This window comes from Eurypyga helias, unplaced genomic scaffold (assembly GCF_000690775.1).
Source record: "Eurypyga helias isolate BGI_N326 unplaced genomic scaffold, ASM69077v1 scaffold16067, whole genome shotgun sequence".
Taxonomy (NCBI): Eukaryota; Metazoa; Chordata; class Aves; order Eurypygiformes; family Eurypygidae; genus Eurypyga; species Eurypyga helias.
In genome coordinates, this window is record NW_010262441.1 from 4400 (window position 1) to 30332 (window position 25933).

Consider the following 25933-nt stretch of genomic DNA (forward strand, 5'->3'; position numbering starts at 1 on the left):
CATCTTGCCAGTAAACGGGCTGTTCACCCGTGCGGGCAGACTGGCTGTAGCTCCTGCTCATCAGAAACTGTTGTGTCACGACACAGTCCTTGAAGGTGCCGTCTCCTTCTGTCCTGTAAGTGCTTCTGCTTTCCTCTTATTAGCGTTAAAATCATAATGGCATCCAAATACTGTAGGTGCTGTACTGAGATTTAAAAATGGTTCCTCTCCCAGTCATCTTGCAGTCTTAGACAAACAAGAGGAAACATGGACGAGAGAGACACAAACCTTATTGTTGCCCTTATCCCGGCTGAATGCCTCTAGCTGCTCAGCAATAACCTCAAACAATTTTTAGTACTTTCCATAACCGAACTGGGACCGTCCCGACTGAGTGGTTCTCTTGGCTGCCATGTGCGTACCTTCCACCTGATGGTGCTGGCAGTGTGCTTCGTGGTGGGGTGCTGCCTGGTCTGCGCAGAGGGCAGGCTGTATTGCATTTCCTTCTTGGCAATGGAACTGAGCCTTTCCTATGCTGCCGTTCTCATCCTCATTCTGGATATTGGGAAGAAACAGAGTGAATGAAACAAGAGTAGCAGTCTATACAGTGTCGTCTCCAGCTGGGTGGTTGTTGCATGTAATTACGCATACAACTTCTTTCCAAGTTTGTCCTCCACAGAGCTGCGCTGAAAAATAAAATGGAAATGGAAAAGCACAGAAATGTTTTGTCCAAGTGAGTAATGTTTTACACTTAAGAACATTGGGACAAATCTTTACAACTGGAGAATTTTCACCCGCACTCTTCACACCATAGCTCAGGTCCTGAGCTTTCTGTAAGGGAAACCTCCGTCCTCATTTAGCCTTTCACTGTTTTGGATCACTCTGGATAGAAAAAGTATTTCTGTCTATTCCGTATCTTACCAAAATACAATTTAAAATTCTGGAACATAATTTTAGTTGCAGGTGAGAACACTACTATAATGATAAGCAACATAAAGTCATGGGCCAAATTTTAACTCATGCATGGTGCGTTCTGTTATCTGTTTAAAGTGCATCAATGATATGTATCTTTCTCTAGAAAAATCTGAAAAAATGTCGGAAAATCTCATACCCAGCAAGACCCCTGTGAAAGGGCCAAAAACCTCAGCAAAGAAACAGAAAGGTGAAAACAGAGCTAAGGGATCCTCGAAGGGACAACGAACACAGCTTGGTATGTAAGGTACAGCAGCAACGAAACAAGCAGCAATCTGGCCTCACATGACAATTACCTCAATCATTTTCAGTCCATGCATTTAAATAAATATGATATAAATTAGAATATGCTATTTTATGTAAGTGACAGAGATCTGCAATTACTGATTATGATTTTGTAACCAACATACGGAACAAAACTACGTTGCAATATTTGCACTTTGTCTTGGTAGTTTAGACTTAATCATTTGTGGTGCCATAACAATACTGAATGGGAAATTGGGAGGTTTAATATATATGAAGTGGGGAGATACACAAAAGCTAACTGCCCAGAGAGAGAGCATCAGACAGAGAGGTGCCCCCAGAGGCAGGAGTTCAAGTGCTCAGGGTCACACTGTAAAGGTTCAATAAGAGTGTACAAAAGTGTATAGTTAATTAAGTGTACGGCTAACGAGCCTTTGCTATATACAGATACTTTTTTTGCAATGATTTATGTGCATTCTCAGAAAAGGTGGGAATGTACTCTTGTTTGGGGCTTTTTTGTTTTGTTTTATGGGGTTTGCCTTTCAACCACCTTTTCCCTCCCAGCTGATTAATAGCTGATCTGCAGAGAATATTCTGCACATCAGTGCTAATCTCTGCCTGTCCTACCTCGCTGTGGGGTTTGTAGACCCTCTCTCTGGAGCTGAAGCAAGCCCGACTCCTGCAGCACCCTGCCACCCGCAGCAAGCCTGCCCACTTCACCACGGTCAGAGGAGACCAACGTCTGTGCCTACCTGCACACCTCCCAGTTCTGCTGCTGTCCGATGATAGCGAGCCTTGCCCATTCCTCTCCTCTTCACATGGCATGACTGGCTTGGGAATTGCCCCAGGCACGTGCTAGCAGGTAGCTGTCAGTGTCGTTTTCAGCCATGGAAACTGCAGTGTGCACCACAACACGACAGTTTTCTCGTGGCTTCTCTCATATGCAGACCACCTGCTCAAAATAAAAATGAGTTTTAAATCTCCATAGTTTCAAAATATGCTAACATCTCCTTAAGTTACAGATCTATTTTAAAAGGCTTCACTTATTTCTTTTTTTACCTTTGAGCTGAATAGAAATTACTTTGCTTTTTGTTTCCTCTTCATGGTTTAGTTTTAAATATATGGAGAGATTTTAAATATTACCCTAACAAGGAGAAGACTGTATATTTACTTTATAGTAACTTTACAGTTACTTTGTTTGGAAGAAAAATTACTGATAACATCATATTCTATTTCAGGTAAGAAAGATGAAACTGATCTTTCTATGGCTGATATAGGTAAGTGCTTTGATGACTGGGCTTTAAAATAATAGCTTTGGAATACTTTAAGCATTTTGAAGCTTCAGTGTATACTAGTTCCAGGAAATGAAAAGGAAAGATTTCTTAACGAATGAGAAAAATTAGAAATTATGAAGACATGCAGCTATTACAGTGGTGATTACAGTACCACTCTCTTGAGTAGCAGGGGATGCAGCAAGGAGTTCTGAAACCAAGCATGGGTTTGTATATGTTTTTGTCTTGGGTTGAGAGGAACTGGGATCATGGGAAACTAAAACCATCACAACAGAATTATGGGTGCAAAATGTTTGCAGTTAGTAATAATTAAGCAATTGAAAGAAAAACTTGAAATTTTTTTTCATTTTTAAATCTTGATCTTTGTCAAATCATTATTAAATCTGGTGAGAAGATGATTTTAGCATATCATTTGTGGTTTTTAATCATAGATATCAATAGACCTTGACTAACATCTTTTGCTTTGTAGGGGAAAAAATCTGCCCTTTAAAGTTATAAGATTATCAAGCATTTCTTTAAGCTTATGTGCAAGAAAAGTGCAGTTTTAAGTGTGGCCATAGTTAAGAGCTAAAATCCGGAATTATTTGAAGTATATTCTTTTTTCTTAAACACCAACCTTTTTTTTTCTTAGTATTTCTGTGTGAGTTTTTTCTTCTGACCTGATTTGTGCAATTCTTCATCAGGTATCATTTAAATTGATGTCAATGTAAAATTTATCTACAGTTTACAGGAACAGCCCAAAGGGTTATCTTCTTAATTAGCTTTTATTACTAAAAGCTAAATCAATGTGGCAAACTAGGAATAATCAAACTAGGTAGTTTTTAAAGGAATCATAAATCACTTGTCTTCCTACATAACACTATGAGCACATGGGTGGAAGTGAAAACTGCACTCTGATGGCTAAGTTGCAATTAATGAAAACGCACAATAAGGGATCCCCCAGATGATGAAAGTGTTACTTTAAAAAAAAATGTTTTGTCAGTAAGACAGAATTTTACCTCCACCTAGTGGCAAATAAAGTCAGAGCCATAATATCTGAACTACTGCCAGCAACCTGTTGCTGTGGTCTGTGAAGTTCTTAGAGCACAAAGAGCTGTAGACTGTTACAAATTATATGAGCACAATTTACTATTAGAAGAACAGTGTGAAACTTCTAATTAGATAGTACAAACTTTTTACTGGAAAGCAGCATTTAATAAAAATGTTCATAATAGTAAGAATTTCAGTATCAGCTGCTTATGTTATACTATATACTGTAACATAATAACATAGTGCTGGGTCCTGCATTTGGGTCACAACAACCCCCTGCAATGCTGCAGGCTTGGAAATAAGTGGCTGGAAAGCTGCCCGTTGGAAAAGGACCTGGGGGTGTTGGTCGATAGCTGGCTGAATGTGAGCCAGCAGTGTGGCCATGAGGGCCACTGGCATCCTGGCTGGCATCAGGAACAGTGTGTCCAGCAGGACCAGGGCAGTGATTGTCCCCCTGTACTGGGCACTGGTGAGGCTGCACCTCGAATCCTGGGTTCAGTGTTGGGCCCTTCACTTCAAGACATTGCTGGACTGTGTCCAGAGAAGGGCAGCGGAGCAGGGGAAGGGTCTGGAGCACAAGTCTTGTGAGAAGCGGCTGAGGGAGCTGGGGGTGTTTAGCCTGGAGAAGAAGGGTCTCAGGAGAAACCTTATCGCTCTCTACAGCTACCTGAAAGGAGGGTGCAGAGAGGTGGGTGTTGGTCTCTTCTCCCAGCGGACAAGCAATAGAACCAGAGGAAGTGGCCCTAAGGTGTTCTGGGGCATGTTTGGATTGGATATTAGGAAAAATGTCTTCACTGAGAGGGCTGTCGGGCATTGCAACAGGCTGCCCAGGCAGGTGGTTGAGTCACCATCCCTGGAAGTATTTAAGAGTGTGTGGACGAGGTACTTAGCGACATGGTTTAGTGGTGGTATTAGCAGTGTTAGATTAATGGTTGGACTTGATGATCTTAAAGGTCTTTTCCAACCTAAAAGATTGATTCTATGATTCTACAGAATCTGTAATATAGATTCTCATTAGCTACAGTAAGTAGATGTCAAAACGGCAAGCACAGAGACTCTGGAAGATAAATGAGTTCTGGCTAGGTATGGTGTTACCAAACAGTAAGTTTGGACCAGATGAGTTTCAGAGGCCTTTCCCAATCAACATCCCTATGGTTTTATATTTTTTGGAAGCATCCACACAGAAATCCTGGGAATCTCTGAGATATCAAAAAGGAAGGTCATGCAATATTGACTACAACTTGTGAAGAAAATGAACTAATGAACTGTGCATGCCACAAGTGGATTGTGCGTGCTACAAAATAACTAGTGAATGCCAAGTAAATCATACTTGGTATAGTGCAGGGTGTACCAGAAGCATCATACGTGTCATTAATTTTAGTGATGTCTCTAGCAGAGCGGGTGCAGTGGAGGAGCAGCACTGAAAGATTTTAAAGGATAAATGTCAGATTCATCAAACATAATGTATTATGTGATAGGCTTATGCAGAGATTTAGCTTCCCAAATGCTAGAGATTAAGGAGGCTTTATCTTTTTGTCAGTCCTTGATGGCTAGGTTAGAGATGGCTTCTCAAAACCTGCTGAGCCAACTGGTGAATATCATTATTTTAGATATAGCAACTTCAATTTAAGGCAATACACAATGAGAAAAATACTACAGGAGCTGGGAATTAAGATAAAATATTAAATAACTCGAACTAAGAAAAGAGAATTAAACAAATGTGATAGAAGGTATCATCTATTATCAAAAAAGCCAGCCCATTTCAGTACATAAAAATCCCATGCGTACATGTCCCTAAATTTTTTAGACTTTCCAGTTTATCAAAAAGATGAACATTCAAAGTTAACATCCACTCACCTTCTCAGACAAAAGTATAGTGGTCTTCATGAAGAATGCTCTTACTATGGCAGCTGAGAGAGAGCATGAGTCCGCTAGCGTGGCAGTATTGCAGAGGAAGAAAAGAGTCTCTTAGGCAGCAGGATTCAACTATCTGGGCCTATAGTAATCTTAATCACTTATAGCTGCTATGCAAGCCAGAAGGCAGAAAACGCCATTTGGGAAGATGGTGTTAACACACATACAGTGGACACACGCTCACCGAGAAGCACTGTATATTATCTTCAGACTGACTGTTTGCAAGTGCAGTTGACAGGTCACCTTACTGCACCCAGCCTCACTAAAACCAACAAAGATAACGGTGCTGGAGCCAGGATAAGAATCTGAGTTAATATGAAGGAACCTAACAGACAGCATGTGTGTAAATGACAACAGACATATATTCTCCAGCAAAGCTGAAAATTAATATCTGGCTTTAATCTTAGTGACCTTGCTGTGGTTTCACTTGCTTAGTGAGAAATAGACTCAACTACACTCTAAACTCGATGAGAGGAGGATGAAAGTCCAAAATTGAAAAGCATCCTTATTTGGGAAGGTATTAAAGCCTCATCTAGATTAAACATTGGCTTAACATGGCACCACTCTACAGGGAAGGACTAGCCTGTATTTATTTAAGGGCTCTCTTAATTCAGAGCTATGCAGTTGTGTCCTTAACCTATTAAAAAGCAGTCCATTAATGACTCTTCACTGAAGTTCTTAATCACGTGTTGACCGAGAGGAAAAAACCCTCATACTAGGAATAACATTAATTAAGTAGGAAATGTTAGGTAGAATCATTTCCAAGATTTTCAAAATGTAATTTGTATTACAATGCCTTCCAGAATACCAAAACCTGAGAGATTCAAAGGCATTCTGCTAGGAAACAGTAAAGACCCAGAGTTATTAAAGTGTATGTTTATGTTTAAACACCACCCTGGATTTGTTTATCAAGCAATTTTGTTTTCTTTCATAGGCCACCCAGAAATTTTTCCTTTAGTTTTCACTAGCAAGACTCAAGAAATTTTTAATTGCCGAATTGATGAAGATGTCACAGAAGAAAATTGTTTCAAAGTTATTAAAAAAGAGGACATCATTCAGGATTTGAAAACAAGATCTACAATTTCTGATTTCCACCCTGTCAAAAAAGTTGTCCTGGTATGTAGCTTATTTTGTTCTCACTTTAAGACTTCATTCCTTCAGAGTGTGTGTTCTTTTAACCACAAGATCTGTCCTTGCTTGACTCTGTGTCAATACGCTAATGCTGTAATATCCAAAGGCTATAGGTCACGGAACACTGTCAACTCAAAGTTTCTCATGGCTCAACATGCACTTTTTTTTAACTAACGTTAGATTGAAAACATGCTAAAAGTAGCATAAATATTACTAGTTTTGATTCCATGGACTGACAGAGCTTCACATATATTCACTTCCCCTAATTCATGGTCTGTTTATTAAGAATCATTAAAACGGTTTCTTTTCTGTTTAATTCTCTGTATGAAAAGATTACTGTTGTCCCAGACTTATTTTTATTATGACATAAAAACCATCTGTTCTTTTCAATGAGCACATGAAATTCTCTGTTAAAGCCACGAGATTGACCAAAGACACTGAATTTACACTAGTGGTAGCTTTACCAGTCACAGGCTCATGTCTATTTTGTATGTTATTTGCTTTCAGTTTTCCACTAATTGTTTTAATTAAAATAGGAATATCCAGGGGAAGAACTTTTGGTGGTCTTTGATGCAAAGTTGCAGTACGGACAGAACTTTTACCTTGTTGCTTCTGAGGAAGCCAAGGAAAACCTTCTGAAGGTAAGAAAATGCAAGTATACCACAGCATGGTTCTATCTAGGCATATTTCAGAATCTTGTCTCAAACATATACTGTAGGAATGGTATTGTATTCATAAGCATCTCACGTACTTGGCATACCAGAATGTTTCTCCAAAGGTTAATCTGATGATGAAAAAAATACATGTATCACTGTAAACATTTATTTTATATTGAGTAAGACTGAATTCAAGTTTTGTATTTTAGTTCAGAGGGCCAGTATAACCCTCATGGCTGCATTTTTATCATAAGTGTTGATTTCCTCTGTCAAGACCCAGGTTTCTAAGACAGACATAAAAATAAAAGAGTATAATATATCGAGCATCTTCCAAGAAATATTATACTTGTTTTTCACAATATATATATTTTTTCCTCAAATAATACTTCAAAGCATTCTGGAGTTCTAAATGACTCTAGATACTTAGAAGATTTCCCCTGGTGCATTGCATCATAGGAGAAGGTTTATGGCTAGATAATGTAATTATTCAACATGAGTTTGTCACCCAGCATCAGAAGAAATAACAATTAATAGAAAAGCAAATTACAGTTCCAAGCAGGAAGGCTTAATGTAGAAAATCATTATAAATTCCTTTTGTATAACAGTGATTTGCCTTCAAGACAGGATTTCTTTATTAATTAAATATTAAATAAGTAACATTTATTGGAAAATTCTAATTCACAAATGCATGATGAATGGGACCTAACCCAATTGTTCCCAGGGGCACAGTACAGCCAGACTTACTGCATAAAGACAAAGGTAAAAAACGTGCAAATAAAGACTGAAAACTCCGTTTCTAGTTCATACTTACATTTCAGTGCCAATTTTTTTTTTAAAGTACCATTTCTCACTGTTTGAAGTCACAGCCTTCAGAAAGTGCAGGAAAAAAAGAAGAAGAAAAAGAAGAAGAAAATGGAGAGGGAATTCTGGAATTCTGTCCTTATAAGCCTCCTGTCCGCAAACCGTGGGTTTCTCTCGGCAGTGAAAAGGAAATTGAAGAAGAAACTGTTAAAGACACTGTTACAAAGGTCAGACACAAGAGATGTTAGTTAATCGAATATTTTTTTTTTTTTTTTTAAATTAAGTTCCTTAAAATAGAAGTCAGGAAACTGAAAGTTGCAATCCTATTTTTCAAGAAAACAAAAAAGAGAAATAGAGAAATAGCTCAATTTTTAACAAAACCTCAAAGTGCTGCAGAAACTTTTGGTTTGTTTATATAACTGTTCTCTGCATCCTGCAAACCAGGCACGTGAGACTGCATTGAACATATCTACTCGATAAGCTGGAATTTCAATAGTTCTGTTCACCTTTTGTCATTAGCACCTCTGCCACTTTTTGCTCGGTTTACTATCTGGCCACATTTCAAGTTGAGTCATTGTAATTACATTCTAAGGACCTAGTTCTGTTTCCATGGAGCCCAGAGCAATCTGTTTCATTATATGGATGACATTTAAGTAGCATGCAACAGTTTTAAGGGCTCTCTACCTCAGAATAAATGTTACTGACTATAGGTATTACAAGCTGACTTTACAGAAGGACATATTTGATTAACTACATCTTCAGATTATACAGAGAAAATGATATGTTCAAAAAGTAGATCCACTCACAGCTGTCACCTAACTTCTGATGTATGTGGCATCTCCAGGCTTTTAACTGTCCATCAGTGATTTTTACTCAACACCTAAATCCCTGTTCAGGGAAAACAGGCTAAGCTTTGATAGTTCTCAGAAGCTGGAAATCTTGCTTAGAAAGATGTCTTATTGTTCTAAAGCTAATTCAGTCGCTAAATTTAAACCACATTCACAGTCCAACTATTCTGCATCCTACCTTGCTTGCAAGGTTCACTCCGAAGTATTCTCAGACTACATTCCTTTCCACTTCGGTAGGAGGTGTTGGGAAAAAGTACCTGGCTATGAATCCAGAACAAAGCAATACCTCTCTGTTGCCTGAAATCAAGCACCTACCTCTCTTTGTGGGTAGAAGTCAAGCCACATACCTTCTTTCTTCCTAGTTCCACTATAAGGAAACTCCTCACTCAAATTTTTGGGTACTAGGCACTACAGCCTATAAAGCCAACCTTATCCTGGGCTGTATCCAGAGAAGCGTGGCCAGTGGGGTGAGGGAGGGTATTATCCCCATCCACTCTTCTGAGACCCCACCTGGAATACTGCATCCAGCTCTGGGGCCCTCAGCATAACAAGGATATAGACCGGTTGGAGCGAGTCCAGAGGAGGCCACAGAGATGCTCAGAGGGCTGGAGCACCTCTGCTATGGGGACAGGCTGAGAGAGTTGGCTTGTTCAGCCTGGAGAAGAGAAGGCTCCGGGGAGACCTTATAGCACCTTCCAGTACCTGAAGGAGCCTGCAAGAAAGCTGGAGAGGGACTTTTTCCAAGGGCTGGTAGTGACAGGACAAGGGGTAATGGGTTTAAATTGAAAACTAGGAGATTTAGATTTGATATCAGGAAAAAAATTCTTCACAGAGAGGGTGGTGAGACACTGGAACAGGCTTCCCAGAGGAGCTGTGAACACTTCCCTGGAAGTGTTCAAGGCCAGGCTGGGTGAGGCTTTGAGCAACCTGGTCTAGTGGAAGGTGTCCCTGCCCATGGCCAGGGGGGTTGGAACTAGATGGGCTTTAAGGTCCCTTCCAACCCAAACCGTTCTACAATTCTATACCTCACCCAAAGTTGACAGTAGCACTAAGAGGGAAGGGCTGAAAAGTTGGATCTTGGAAGTGCAATGCAGTACTACATAAGACCTCCTGAAAATCAGTCCTTTAATTGAAGGTGCAGTTTTGATATTGCACGCATCAGAAAATGTAATTCTCTTTTCTCCTAATAGCAGTAATCCAAAACATTACCTAAAGGCAACTTCTTGTTTTGGAAATACAAACCTGCTTTCTATTAAATATGGAGGTTAATTATATGAGCACTTCAGAATTTCCAAATGCAGCAATGTAAGTAATATCAGCGCAGAAATCATCAATAGAACTAATTCTACAGTTACATGAATGCTGTCATTTTACAGAGTGAACTTTCCAAAAAGTTTCTCCTCTGCTAACTACAGAAATAACTCTTTTCCAGATTAAGTATATGATTTCTCGAGTACGCAGGAAGTTTGGTGCACCAATTACATTTACTGATAAGAATGCCTCACATGTAACAGACAGTTATGTTGAATGCACATCCTATCAAGACAAAACTTTCAGTATTAAAATGCTTGAAAAAGATGTGGGCATACAGATGGTTCCAAAAGTAAGAGAAGCTAGTACTCAGACAAAATGGTAAGTGTGAGAAAATATTTATCAGCTTATTTATTAAGCTACGCACTGTTTGTCATCTCAGCCAAAGCTGTGTAAGTAACTCTTCTGGAGTTATTCAGTTACCAGCTTGATTAAGAGAACAGAATTGAATGCTCTGTTTGCATCTATCTTCTTTCACTCTTTTCCAAAGAGTTTCTATAAAAACTGGGTATACTTAGCTTTTAATTTTACACATTATGTGGGTTTCTGCCTTGGAAATTGTTTCTCTACTGACTGACATTCAAATTTATTCCAATTGATTAGGACCTATCCAAAAAATGCAGCCACACAGTATATTCCTAGGCAGTTGTCAAATGAAGAGAAAGAAGAGAGTCTGCTATCTGAGAAGCTGAAAGAATTTCTTACATCAGTACATTTAAGGTAAAATTACTGCAGCAATACACATTAAAGGCTACCTGAAATAATACAGAATACAAGCAAGAATTCTTGTCTGAGTGGACCGTTGGTCTGGTCAAATACTGATATATTTTTTGCTTCTATATACTGGTTTTGGTGTTTTTTGTTGTTGTTTGGGGTTTTTTTCCCTTGCTTATTATTTTAATATTAACCAATATTAACTTAATGTTTGTCTCTATGAAAATGAACATGAAGTCTATGCCATATAAACATGAATGTTGGTTTAAATAGATATTGGAACTGTTGAAGTTTGGTAGCAATACATCTTTTCAAACAAGCTGCAAAGCTGATCTTTCAAACACTGCTCACCTAAGCAGAGGCTTATGCAGAAGAGCAAAAGCGGTGCCCTACAGCCCTTAGACACAGGACAAACCCCACTTCCTGACACTTTTTGTGCAAGAACTGGACAATTGCACTGTGCTTGATCCACACAGAACTACAGCTAAATTGTTGGTACAATTAGCTATTTACATTTAAATGGAAGAGGGTTTCCTTACAGCAATGCATCATTGAGGAATTAATAATTTTTTTTATTTTTTTTTTTTTTTTTACTACTGTGGTCATAATTTCATGCAAAACAAAAGCTGTCTCTTTACAGAAATGTTAGTGATTCTACTACTGAGTAGTCACATCTGGATTCTTGAAAGTGTTTACTGTGTTTTTCACAAAACAGAATGGAAATTGCATTGCAGCAAAATGAAATTATGAACGCTTTTTTTGATGACTGGAAAGCCCTAGCAGAAGATGAAAGCAGTTGTGGTGGCAAGCCAGATGTTTATCTTAAAGCACACCAATCATTTACAGATCTCCATGGTCTCAAGGACAGAACTATTAGCTGTGTTTGCTGGCATCCAACCATTTATGGTAACGTAGTTAAAATACTGATCTGAGACTTGAATGACTTGTATTGTACAACAGCTATAAAATATGCACCTTGGATAAAATTACCAGCTTTTACACTAAAAAATAAATAAAATCAAATCTGATGTATGATGTCTGAATTGCTGATTTGAGATGAAGTGAATAAGGAGACAGCAAATTCTTTCTGGAGTTCAGACAGGCCGTGCAAAGTCCCTCACAGTAATGTATAAGCGGGAATGATAGGAAAGGGAAATTTCTCCCTTATGAGACTCATTTAAGTGAGGCTGCAACTGTGCCAGTTCCTTCTGCTGGCTCTGGATACCGTTGTTCTCTCCATGGCTGGTTCTGGTAACATGCCTAATACTTGTGAGGAATGTTAGAGCCACAATGGGACATGGCTGTGCCGAGTGCCAGGGAGCATCAGGAAGCACACTAAAGGTCTCCTCCTGCTCCCTGCCGTGCATTATTGCGTTACACAGCCAGGCTTAGAGGCACAATTAAGTTCTATATAATTGTCCTAGCTGCACAGCATACTGATAGCCCACACTGCAGCCTGGGTAGGAAATTAATTCAGCTACAAAGGATTTGAATTCATGATGGGTGGCCAGGACTACATGCCTGTCACATCATTTTGAGTGCAGTACTACACCATTAAGGCATAGTAGCAAAAAAGTTGAGTTTTATCCTGATCCTTAGGTTCTGTGTCTCATTGTTAAATAACTTAAGCTTAAGTATCAAAAATAATTTCCCCAGAGTTGATCTGTAAAAAGAAAAATATAAATATGTGGTTAGGTGCGGGGTTTTTTTCTTTTTTTCTTTCCACTGCATTCAGAAGGTATAAATACAAGTCACTAAGAATAATTAACAGCATGTTGAAACTTGAACTGTCTCTTCTGAGAAAATTCGTTGTCTCTCTCAATCAGGGATTGTAGCAGTGTCAGCAAGAAAGCTTTCTTACGAAGAGCAAGTTAACCTTTCTGAGACGTCATTGCAGCAGCAATCTGTAATACTTCTTTGGAGTTTTTTTGACCCTATCCACCCTCAGGTATTTAATCAAGACTTTTAAATGTGCCAAATATTTAATTAACAAGAGAAGAAACAGTCAGCACAACTGCATTTCTCAATTATTTTGTTTTTCTTCTTTCTAGTTAATGTTAGAGTGTCCTGAAGACATTGACTGCTTTCAGTTCAGTCCAAGTGATCCAAATATCATCGCTGGTGGCTGCATCAATGGACAGGTGTTTATAATTTTATTAATAAAGTTGGGTGCTTCTGTATTTTCTTACAGTATAAAAATATGGGTGAAGAGATGTCCTCAACATCCATAATAACACATAGTGTCACAAGACAGATACCACAGCCTCAGAAATTCTCTGATCCTGTACTGAAGTTATGCCTGGTTAGTCTACAGCTGAGCCATTACTGTATGATGCTTCTTTGCATTTCTGCAGTACTGATAAATAGGTCAAGCTGTAAAGACTTTTTTTTTTTTTTTAAATCAAGACAAGTATAGTCTTTCTACTGATTTCATCAGACTGAAGGGGCAATGCCTTAAAGATTTTGCAAGTTCTAGTGTAGAGTGTGAATTTCTTATTTTTCCCCAAACACCCATGAATTATATTTGGAGAAAAAAAAAAAGTTTATTAATATAAAGGATGAAATACTTTGTAATATATTAATTTCTCATTGTAGGTTGTACTGTGGGATATTTCTCAACATGAAAAAAACCTGCAAAATACAAACGCTGTTTCTGATGGAATTAAAATGACAGCTGTTGATATGGTGAATTCTTCCATTCTAAATATATTGCCTTACAACTGTCTGGGGTGAAGAGAGGCAAAAGTTAGAATACAAGTTAGTGGGGAAAAATGGGTGGAGGTATTCTGACTCAAAACAGAGGTGTAGATAATATTTACATTGAGGGACTAGAAAGGATAAGAAACCTGGTGAGTTCATGAAATAAACCCATTATCACAAGATAATGTCTACCTGGTTAGTCCAGCTGAATAGCTTTACTGCATTTTGTGCAGATCTGGGCTTTGATAGGGCTGTTCTGTAATGGGCACCAGCGTATACTCAATTCTTGCCTGATGAAGCCTATCCAATACATACAGCGTTTGTTGCCAAATGTAATACAGAAAACCATTGTGGAAGTTTGTGGACAGAAAGAAGGTAGCTTGGAAGATGAGAAGCAGATTTCAGTGGAAGGAGACCATAAAGGGGATAAGCAGAAGAGAGACCTAAGAGCAGAGGAGGAACTAATAACATAAGTGGATATGTATGTGCCTGTGGAGGCATGTTGGAAATCTTTTTAGAGCTTCGTATCCAAAGGCCTGTTTTGATGCTTTCCTTTTTTTTCCCTTTTTTTCCCAAAGGGAAGATATTAGACCCCTAGAAAGTTCTCTAAACTGATCTGAAATACGTGCATAAGCATTAACAGTGTTTAAAGTAACCTTTTTTCTTTGATAGGTCTACTATTATATTTTGCAAATACACTGATATCTCTTTTTAAAACATTTCTAGCCATCACCTGTGCAAGTCCAGCAGACAAACACAGAGCCACCTCTAGTGAGATACTGCGCAGTCTCATCCATGCAGCATAGTCATAAAAAGCCAGTAACAGATATACATTGGCTGCCAGAATATTTTGAGGTGAGTTTAAAAATTCATTTTTCTTCCTTTTATTGTTTTTATTGCATTTTATTATAATATTATTATCCTTCCTAATTTACTACCTGAGAAATCAGTGTAAATTCAAGATAAAATATTAAATATGCAATTATTTGTAACAGCCTTCTTTATTTCTCACTGCATTTTCTAAATCTTAAATTATCTGGTGCCACTTGTCCTGTTCATTGTGCTTTACAACTGTGCTGTGTTCTCAACCTGATATGAATCTGCTCCTACTGGAAAAAATTTCTGTAGTTTTACTGAAAATTATAATTCAAAATTACAATAAGCCTTCTATATTAAAAATACAATGAATTTCTATTATGAGCAATCCAGCCTGTCACCAAGAATTCAGAGAAATAATTTCAATTACCTAAATATCTAGGTACCTAAGAATGGTGTGACTGTAGATACCTTAATTCTTGTAGGTGCTGCCTGTTGCACTCAAAGCTTACATTTTCTGTGGTGGTTTTAAAGCTCCATAGTACTTAGGGTCTATGTAGTTAAAAGGTCCAACCCCATTCCAGGAGTGTTGCATGCTCATTTACTGTCAAAGTACTGCAAATTGTTGCCAAGTTAATTTGAAATGCAGATGTAGTCAAATGCAAAATAACTACAGTGGAAAAGCAGGTCAAAAGGAAGAAAATTAAGATCTTTTAAATATTTATGCAAATTAATTTTTGAAAACAAATTTTTAAATCTTCATAGATACTGCAGTTCTTAGCAATGTTACTGGAAAAGTGAGGAAAAGGGTGCACATATTTCATAAAAAGAAAGCTGATACAACTGTTTGTTATTAAATTATGCTACGCTAGTACCCATGGATACTAATTGGTACCAGATGTATAAGATGAAGAAAGGGATTGGTCAGCAGAATGCTGTTGTGGGTTTTGTTGCTTGGGTGGGGGTTTTTTGCCAAGGTTTAGACTCAGAAAGCTGTTTTCATGCTTATTTGGGATAAAAGATACAGGAAGCCTGTGCTTAATAAATAACACTGACAAAGGAATCATTTCATCAGTATTTAGCAACATGTACTGGGACATGCTTTTTGCTATGTAAACACGGGATATGTGTCAGCCTTTGCACAGCATTGCAGTTTTTATGGCACAGTTCCCAAAACCAGCAGTTTATTATCAATGAAAAAGTATTAAAAAGTTGTACCCAGAACCTAATTCAATTTGGCACAGTTGTGACACTACCATTTTGCCTCCAGGTAGGCAAATCATGAATGAAAATGAGTAGGATTTAGCCTAAAAAAAAAAAAATAAAAAGGTGTAGCTGAAACTTTGCCACATGGTTGGTAAGTACAGTTTTAGTCAAAAATGTGTATGTTTTACACAAACTGGAAATTATATTTGATCAGGCATAGCCTATAATGACTTGTGTGTGTGTCCCCACCCACCACCTTTCCTTTACTTTTCTGAATAGATTAAAATAAATCTGGTATAAAACAATGACTTCTTGGTAAATGATAAATATTATAAAACCTGCAGAACCCCACATACACAAACTAAACTATTACTGATTAACATGTGAAGGTACTGCTACCATCCCGCAGTGTGGCCTAACTGAGTGATAATTCAAGAGAGATGACCCGTGGTGTAACCTTGGCAAAGGTCGATCACTCCCAAAGCACTTAACTGTTTGAGATAAATTTCTCAATGATCTGCTTTTTGGTTAAACGTGGCAACCTAAGGAGGTTGTACCAGCAGTCGTACCAGCAAGTATTTATCCTGCTGACTTCATTGAGAATTGCAGGTGCCTAACAGGCAACGCTGATATCTGTTCACTTAAAGTCCATTTGTAAAATGTCTTAACTTTATAACTACGGGTTAATAAATCCTGATTCTTAAGCTTTACCCAAGCAGAAACAGTGAGTTGATTTCTAGAAGCCCATTTTATGTACTTAGAAAGATAGAATTGTTGTCTCTCATCATCATCTCCTCCTGTAACTCTTACTACTGTTATTTTTAGGACAACGGAATGGGTTCTACTTTTGAAAACAGAGCTGAAATTTGCGTGCAGCTTGTAACCTGCTCCCCTGATTGGTATATACAATACATACTCTTAAGTCTTCCAGTCTCCTTTGGAAAGCTTTATGGAGTGCACTCCATGATTTAACTAGCACACTTCTGGATTCTCATCAGCCTATCCTGAATAGCTGAAATTCTGTATGGAGAAGACAAGAGCATCAAGTTCTCAGCCAGTTAAGCCCCTTATAGTAATGGCATTAAGGGTTCATAACTGAAAACCCTCACATGTGTATGTTTATATTCTGTGTATCCCTTAAGACGCATGTTGGTCACGCATGCATTGGCCTGAAGAGCCACACCACCGCACTTACATTGATTCTGTGACTCTTGCACAAAAAGTTATTAATGATTTTGAAGACAAAGAAATACTGTAAACTAGATTTAAACTTGGAGACTTAGCTGGCAAGATTATTTTGTATGAATCTCCTCTTTTGTGGACTAAATAGTCATGATGGTTGTGAGTAAATACCACCCTGTGTGAAAGACTGGCAAGGCAGCAGAATGCAAAAAGTCCAAATAAGTATTTAGCATTCATGATGGCAAAAGGCTTAAGACTTCAAGGCTGCATGGCTGGGATCAATCAGATGTTTGCTAGTTACATCAAAAGGAGGGTCAGAGCCAGAAAAATTAGATAATGACACAAAGTTATTTTTCCTAATCAAAATCAGAGAAGAATTCCAAGAATTAAGTTAGAACAGTGATTGCAAATACGATTGTTAAGAAATTGTTTGCAGTGTAATGCAGGTAATGCACATGGAAAAAAAACCCCTCAAAGTACTCACACACCAGGCCTCCAAAATTTCAGTATTCACTGAAAATAAGCACAGGGAAATCACTACAATGTCATCCATGAAGAGCACGGGTCCCTGAGCAACTCCTGTTAGAAAAGGGAGAGATATGTCAGCAGTGAGGAAAACTATCATCTATACCAAATCTGCAAGTCAATGTCCAGAGTAGGGCAACAGGAACACTGAAAATTCCAGTGAGATGACAGATTCAGCTGAGTGGGACCATTTGCCCTGAATGTCAGCAAATAAATTGATGCACACGTGCGTTGGGAATGAGATCCGATTTGGATTACTAGATTACTTGCTACAGAGCTCTGTCCAGTTCTCTGAGCCTCCAGGAGTTTTACCCAGGTAGTGCCAGTAATTTCACCCAGTAACTTTCCATAAGTAAACTGTATCAATGTTATCTGGCTGCTTTGGTATAGTTAGCAACCGATGAAATGGTGAACAAAGGAATATATGCCATTATTTACAAAAGAAGCGATTAAATACCAAGCATTTGCCTGCTTTTCAGTCTATTGCTATGTAAAGTTGGAAGATGAAACTTTGAAACAAAACCAGGGAGTAATATTGTACAATAATTTTGCAGCTCAATATTATTTTGGGATATTCCAGCCACCAAACTTGCTGAACAATCCTCATCTGAGAAAGTGAAAGAGGAGAAAAAACTTTATATGCCCCCTGATGTTCTAGATACTTTAAAGCATCTAGATCTCTGCTGGAAACCTCTCATAAAGGTACTGTACACAAATACAGAACAGAAAGATCATGTCAAACTGTAGATATGGCCAGAACTCCATAGGAATGTATCCTTTTGCTTTCCAACTCTTTAAATTTTCCAGCAAATTGTGACTTCCTTTTGAATTTCCTTCTGATTATGAAATTAAATCTTCAACGTTCCTCTGAAACTTCAATAAAACGCTTTTTGAAAAGTTAACTCACAAGAGACAGCATGATTTCCTCTTAAAACTGAAGTAGGTGCACAACTAGTTGTAGTAAGTGTTAAGTTCCTCTCAGCCTTTTCACCCGCTGTGCTGTCTATCTCAGTGGGTCCCAAACAGTGAAACATGCCTCATGACCAACAGAACCGTAATTACTGGCAACCCAACAGTCAGTCTGATGAAAGTGGTCATAGCAGTTTGTGGAAAAAAAAAAAAAAGTGAGGCTGAAAATAATGTGTTAGGTAAAAAAAAAAAACGAAACATTTTGGACATGCTGCTCACAGTAGCTGCAGCTTGTATGGTCGCTGAACAAGCATGACTGCTGTTTTTTGCTAGAAACCTGGCAAAATCCTTACAGGGAAAGGATAACACAAGAAAAATCACAGGTTTGCATTTTCTCTGTTCTTGCACATGAGGCAGCAAATGCCATTTGTGGGGTGTTGCAAATACACTGACAAGACCTGTTCCATTACAGCAGAAAGTCATTTAGTCTTGTAGCTCAGAGACCTGCCAAAATGAGTTAGCAAATGCGTTTTTTCTGAACAGATAAACCTGTATGAAAGCAATACCAACATGGAGTATGGTCCTGTCAGAATTAGTTTAAGGGAACTGCGTTATCATTACAAAACCTCAGGTAATATTTATTACACCTTATTGGGGAAAATGTTTTTCATAAGCTTATTTTTCAGTATATACATAATGAAAACTGAGCAACAAAGTGTTGCATAGCTAAATGCATTGGGGGTAGAAGGTTTCTTAAATATGCTGTTATTCAAAATGCAATACATATGTATGTATATGTATATATGTGCAGATATGTGCACGTATTGCATACAAAACGCAGTTCTGTATGCACAGTAACTCTGAAGGTTTTACTTAATAGCTCATTATTGAACCCCACTGAGTCCCTTTATCCCTCAAACAGTATGTCTTTTTCATTAGTATCCTTACAGAATAACAATTTTAGAAAAACCATGTTGTAGTAAGAGCATATATCGTAGGTATTTCTGTAGAGCTTTGGATAGAGGTGCCTTAGCACTTTGCATTCCATAGTAGAGCATCTCCTTAATAAGACCCCTGTGGTACGGACACAATACTGGTCCCTCTGGGAAGCTGGCACACAGATAGCCAGTACCTGAGGGGACGACTGCAAACCATGCCAGAAATGCCCTTCTAGCAGCTGAGCTGCTCCAGTGCACGCTGTCACACCTCCAGCACATGCTGCAGGAGGCAGGTTGTGCCATTCCCTGGAGCAGAAATGTTGGCACCTAGTTGCAGCAGCTACGAGGGATGCGTAAGGATGGTTCTTATGGAGATGCTGATGGGTAAAAAAGTAGTCATCTGGGTACGGGAGCACTGACTTCAGAGCAGCTGCAGCAATGGGGAGATATCACCATGAAACAGTTAACCTGCAGAACTGCTGCTTTACTTCACAGTCTTTCTTGTCTTGCCTCTTGAAATTCCCCTTATCCATGAACTACGTTTACATAACAAAGGATTTTCTTGATCTGATACATTTCAGTGTATACTAAATAAATGTATCTGTGCTGTTTCTCAGAGAAGGTGCAATCTCTGAACACACTAGATGTACTCGTCAAAGACAGCCCATGTAGAGAGATGAGTACTCCCTCAAGCAAAAATCTGAAAGTGCTAATGAATATCTCCACCAACTTTTTTGTTGGAAATGAAGTAAGTGAAAATAATACATTACTAATGAAAATGTTAAGTCAAGCTATTCAAAAGACTGAACTATTAAATAATAGATTCTTCACAAATGTATGGAGTTGCGTGTTTTCTTCACACAACTAAAAAGAACTTTCTGGACGTGCCCCATTTTATTCCAGTTTTAATGCACTTAGCTACATGCTTAAGATAATAATAAAACCCCCAATATTTGGCAGACTATGAACCCTTACTCAAAGGGCAGAAAGATATTTCCAAAATATGTTGAACTTAACTACCTGCCATCAGGCACCAAAGAGTTTTTCCTTATTCCAGAAGCCATAAGATTAGTAATATTTTTTTATGAGTTCCCCTAATGTCAGGTGAAGTGATTAAATACTTAATCACTTATACTGTAGTATAAATATTTATTTATACTACAATCTCCCCCACAACTTATTTCCACTTTAGGAAGTCCCACCTATTCATAGTCCTCTACCCACCCTATGTATCTAAACTTCCAAAATCTTTCCCAGTTTTGAGTTTATGTAGGAACAAAAATCTGGCTTCTAGCTTCCTTTGTGCTTCCAGCCACCTTTTTCCCAAGTAAAAAAAAGCATGAACTGTAAAAATCGAGCAGCTAATTCTGCTGGAAGGACTCCCTGAATACATCATGGTGAGTAAAGCTGTTTCAGCAACAAAACTGTATGGTGATCCAAAATGTTAGTGTTTTTTTCAGTCACTGGCTGCAAACTTTCATTTTAATTTTGCAGAACACATTTAATATTAAATGCATTTACCTGATTTTTCTGGCACCACAGGATGGAGAAATTGTTTATTCCGACTGGAAAATAGAAATTGATAGTGACTCAGCAAAACCAGTTAGTAAGTACGAGGTTCTCAATACCCGTTTAACCTTAGTATACCCCTAACTTTACAATATTTGCACCTAGACTCTGTCTTTTTAAGGTTCTTGCTCATCTGCTGTAACAGCCTATCTCCCTGGTGACACTGGGAATCAGCAGTACAGCCTCAGAAGTGAGTGCAGTTTAGCTGTCAGGGCAGATTAGCAAAAGCCCTCTCTGGTATCACAGGTGCCTCGCTACCTACCTGTTAGCACAAATCACGGAAGTCAGACTTGACACTAACTAGATTTGTGGCAATTCCAATTCCTCTACCTTGTGAGCAAAAAAAAAAATGAGGCTAATATCTTTGAAGGCCGTGCTGGATCCTGCACGCCTGTTTGCCCCCACGTAACGGCCATGGTGAAGATGATCACCAAAGCATAGTTACGAGCAACTGCCTTTTCCATTCCACTAGGACAGAATCACGTTCAGAGATACACCATCCACACCAAAGCTGTCAACACTCTCCAGAGATCTCCGGTTTTCAAAGACATCATTCTAAGTGCTGGGGGCCGGAATTTTGCCATTTGGAAAGAAGGGGTTACAGTAAGTTACGTTAACACAGCTGTAACATAACTGACAGATCTACAAGAGAGAACTGTAATAGCCTCAGAGACTGTATTTTCAGAAATGTCTGTAAGTCACACAGCGTCATAGTTTAGAAACAAACTGAGTATAAGAAAAGCTTTTCTATCTTCTTCGCTTCAGAAAACTGTTTTAGAAATAGCTGTGTAAACCTGCCTTTTACAGGAGTGTGCTGGCTTTGGTTGGGACCGTGTTGGTTTCCTTCACAGTGGCTAGCATGAGGCTACGTTGGGGTTTGCGTGGAGGAGAGTATTGATGGTGCCGGTGCACTTAGTTGTCACTAAGGAGTGTTCCTACCGAGTCAAGGACTTCTCCAGTGTCTGGTGCTGTGCCTGTGTTACCAGCTTCTTCGCTACAAGGAGCTAGGAGGGGACGTGGTCAGGACAGCTGGCCCGGACTGGCCAAGGGAGTATTTCACTCCACGAAACCTCACACTCAGTGTGTGTGTTGGGGGTTGGGCCAGGGGTGGACTTTCTTTCTCTGGCTCTGCCCCGCAGTCAGTCGGTGGGTGGTGAGCAGTCCTACCCTTTGTTTTGTTTTCCTTTATTTTCATGACATATTGTTAGTATTATTGGTATCATTGTTCTATTTCATTTACTTTCAGTTATTAAGTTGTTCTTAACTCACAAGTTTGTCTTTTCCCCCCATTCTCCCTCTCCGCTGGAGGAGCGGGGGAGAAGGTGACCGAACAGCTGCGTGGTACTTAGTTGCTGGCTGGGATTAAACCAGGACATGAAGAAATGAAGTGACCTTTAATTCCAACCTTGTAAAAACTGTAGCTTCTCAACAAATTATTTCTGCTGCTAGGGAAACTGAAGAATAAAGGCAGTGATTGCTAAACACAGCTGAAGAATTCATATTTAGGGTGCAGTCTTTCCATATCTGAAGACAAAGAAACGTGGGTTTTTTTCACAGTTCCTCTTTTGTAGGGAATCCAGGTTAGCTGCACCAGGCAAAATCCCAAGACCACAGATTTTAACAGCAGATAGACACATTTCATTCATAGACTGGAAGCGAGACAGGTTTTTACTTCTCCACAGTTCTCTTTATCTGCAGAAGGTGATACCAATTTTGCCACTGATATGATCTTTGTTATAGGATCATTTAAATTGTGAATGTTCTCAAATGATAGGAGGTCTGAAGCAGTGAGTGGATAGTGCTGTTTGAATGTTGAGTCTATCTTTTACTTGTTTTTTAACAAAAATAAGAATGGGCCGATCCTTCAGTCAAGATGCTCTGCAGGAAGATATACCACGGGACAGTGGTCCTTAACGAGACCAGGAGTTTTCTTCATTGGCAGAGATGATGGGAGTATGGAGGTCTGGGACTTACTGAAGAAAACTCATGAGCCATCTCATTTGCAGAACATCTCCGAATCAAGGATCACTTCCATCAGCCCCTGGACCACCTCAAGTATGTTGATAGCGATCGCACTTTACGGGGCCACCCTGTTTGTAAAATGGCCTGTGACTCCAAGGCACACTAAGCTTGTTATAGGTGATCTTATGGGAGAGATCAGTACATATTTCCACTAATTTAACACTGCACTGTAAGCACAGAAATGCATACATCAGATTTTAAGTGTACTAGTGCAGTATAAAGCGAAGAGTTTGAAACAGTATAAACTTTGAAGGGAATTTAATTTGCTGCTTTTTTGCTGCAGTGAACAATAAACCAAACCAATCACAACAAAAATGAACCCTCTGTAGTTTGTGTTTGGGTGGAGGAGTGTGTTACTGTTGGAATTGTTGACATGTTTTTTGTCAAATTTCTTGCAGCAAAGCAGCATTTTTTAGCTGTTTCTGATGGTTTTGGAGTACTGCATGTTTTGGAAATCTGTCAGATATTAAGTCATCCTTCAAGGAATGAGGTTGGTAAGAATTTTTATTTCTCTGTGACACTATCCTGAAAACTCAACGTAGAAACAGGCCTGACTGGAAAAATGTGCCTTCAAATGGATGGCAATTATTTTGAGATGGCCATGTCCTCCGCAGGTCACCCGTAGCAAAGCTGGCACTGCACAGAGCCCAGATAGGTGGCGCCTACAGGAACCCGGGTGACAGTTGGCAGAATTCCACTGCTTCAACCTGTCTCTGTGAAAACGCAGTGGAGTTCAAATTGTTTTGACACATGTATAAAATGACACCTGCTTTCATATATCAAAATAATTCTATATAGTGCACAGTAACGTAAATAGACTGAGTTTCTCTTTCTCTGCACCTTCTTTCTGCATTTGTATAGGGTTTTTTTCCTCTAAATTTAGTCCTTCAACTTAGTCATCTTAGTATCTGGTTCTAGCTCACTTAGAGCACATTTAACCAACTGTTACTAAATCACCACTCATTCATTCTCCTTTGAAATAAGGACTATCAGTACCAAACAGCCATGGCAACAATAGAAACGGTTGTAGCATCTCTATTTTCAGATCCAGGTTATGTTTTCATCTCATCAAGTCCAGCAGTCTTGCCTGCTATCTGGTCTGTTAGTTTTACATCACAGAATGTTCTTCCTGTCCTCTCCCCCTCTTAAATTCATGCATGTACTTAAGTAATTTGCAAACATACCATAAAGGTTTGCAGTGTGCAGAGCTACAGTATATAGCAACGTAACACCAGGTCAGCTGCTTCATTTTAGGAAAAAATAGCTTTGCCAAAGCAAGGTAGGAGCCAACTGTAAGTGCTGTAACGTGAGCAGCGAACGCATTGCTTCTGCCCAAGTTACATGTGTTTTGGAACTACGCTTTTTAGGGCACAGAAGTATTAACCTAGGAGCAGTCACTAATATTTAGATTACATTCATTCTAACTGAAGTATTCCCTTTAAAATAGATGTGCAATACTGAAGTATGGTATTTGTGGTATTTTATGGTTTCTTCATGCCTTAAGTTAGGTCAGTGAGGATTTGAAATAATTTATTTAATTTATTTATTTAGGTTCATAATTTACTGAAATTATGAACCTAAAACTGGTTTAGTTATTTTAGTGCAGGTTCCTGAAAGATGTTCTACTCAGTCAATGTAATAAAATAATTTAACCCCATGCACATTTTAAGCCAAATACAATTGATTTCAAACCACATCTTTATAGTGTTTTGTTGGAAATTATTTGGATAAATGATATAGCTATCTATATTTCTAATATAGATAAACTGGTAATAGTGTTCAGATCATCAGCAATAATTCTGTGTCTTTGGGCTTGTAATGATCAGTGTTTGTCATTGTGTTCACAGCATACCAACATACTTGAGTATTTTGAAAGAGAAATCAAATATCTGAAGTATTGTGAACAAGAATTTCAAGAGTATCAAGAGTTTCAAGCCAAAACAGAACTGAGATAGAGCTGGAGGCACAGAGGAAAAAACCAGTATGTTATACTTGGAGTTAAGCAAACTCTTTAGTTTCCTCGGCTCTTTAAAACACACCTGGTTTTGCTAGGCAGAACTTCCCATAGTATTTCCAGATATTAGGGTGAACGCCATCAGACCAGCTCAGCAGCTCCTTATTTCATATTTACCATTTTTAAGAGTGGACTAGGTGGTCCTGCTGCGAGTTCAGCTCTTGGCCAGTGAAACTCTGAATTTGTTTTTTACATCAGTTACTCTTTCACAAAGTTACAATTTTGGCTACTTCAAGGGAGGAGAAACTCCAGCCTTCCATTCTTTGTTCACATAAGGACTTTGCCTATCCAGTCTTTGGTAAATGGTTTAATTAAACCAACTAACTACCAAGGAAACGACAATTCAGTTAATGTAGCCCTAGGTGATACCTACTGGCGTTAATTTGTGAGAGCACTGACACTATGCCTGGGAAGCAATGGGGTTGCACACGGGTTTCAGAGCTTTACTGCCTGGTATGTGTTTTTCCTTCAGAGTATGACTGCCTCACAGAAAACAAAACAAGAGATGGAGGAGCAAGAAAATGCAGTCTATGGTGTACTTCTAGACCTGGAGAGGCATATACTAATGGATTTAGGACTAGTAAAGGGACAAGAAATACTTCCGTCATCGGATGCTAAGAGCCCATTATCACCTTTAGCAGCAGTGAGCTTTTTGTTTCAGAACCTCTTTATTTCAGCAAAACTTGTTTAGCTTCAGAAATAAAGCAACTTGCAGTTAGAGATTACTGTTTTGTTAACTTTGTCCATTTGTGTATTCTCAACGTGGTTAAAGAACAACTGTTTTGGGCACGCTTCCCCCACTATGTTTGCTTAATATATAATGAATAGTCTATCTGTTTAAATAATAGTTTTCCCAGCTCTGTGTCTGTCAGGACTGCGGAACACAATGCAGCAGGTCAAACCAATGTGGCGATATTCACCCTTGTAACCTACATCCACCTGCTCCTACCAGAGGGGGAACCATCCCACTTCAGTAGCTACATTCACACAGGCCATCCAAGTTTTGCTACTCAGCTCCAGAAATCAGCTCCTCCCTCATCCCCAAGGAATTCACTCCTCATAAAAACACAGGGACAAGCAGCAGCTCTTTTGAGATGTCCCGGCCACGTCCTGCTCTGGAGATGTGGCAACAGAAAGCGCTCCAGCGCGAAGGACACTCACCCGG

The 25933-nt window shown here is 38.9% G+C and overlaps 1 protein-coding gene across 1 annotated transcript; it reads left to right on the plus strand.

Moving 5' to 3' along the window:
* WDR63 (WD repeat domain 63) lies at window positions 1-24709 on the plus strand (the record flags this gene model as incomplete). The annotated part of the gene is made up of 23 exons (XM_010155733.1): window positions 1-115; window positions 1027-1186; window positions 2430-2468; window positions 6361-6542; window positions 7094-7198; window positions 8080-8241; window positions 10295-10494; window positions 10777-10893; window positions 11603-11793; window positions 12714-12835; window positions 12939-13028; window positions 13483-13616; window positions 13688-13736; window positions 14314-14442; window positions 16435-16508; window positions 17871-18018; window positions 18769-18856; window positions 19781-19911; window positions 20706-20769; window positions 21205-21335; window positions 22583-22787; window positions 23153-23244; window positions 24602-24709. Coding segments are annotated over 23 exons (2836 nt in total), but the record flags the coding sequence as incomplete, so codon positions are not given.
* Between the last annotated feature and the right edge of the window lie 1224 nt (window positions 24710-25933).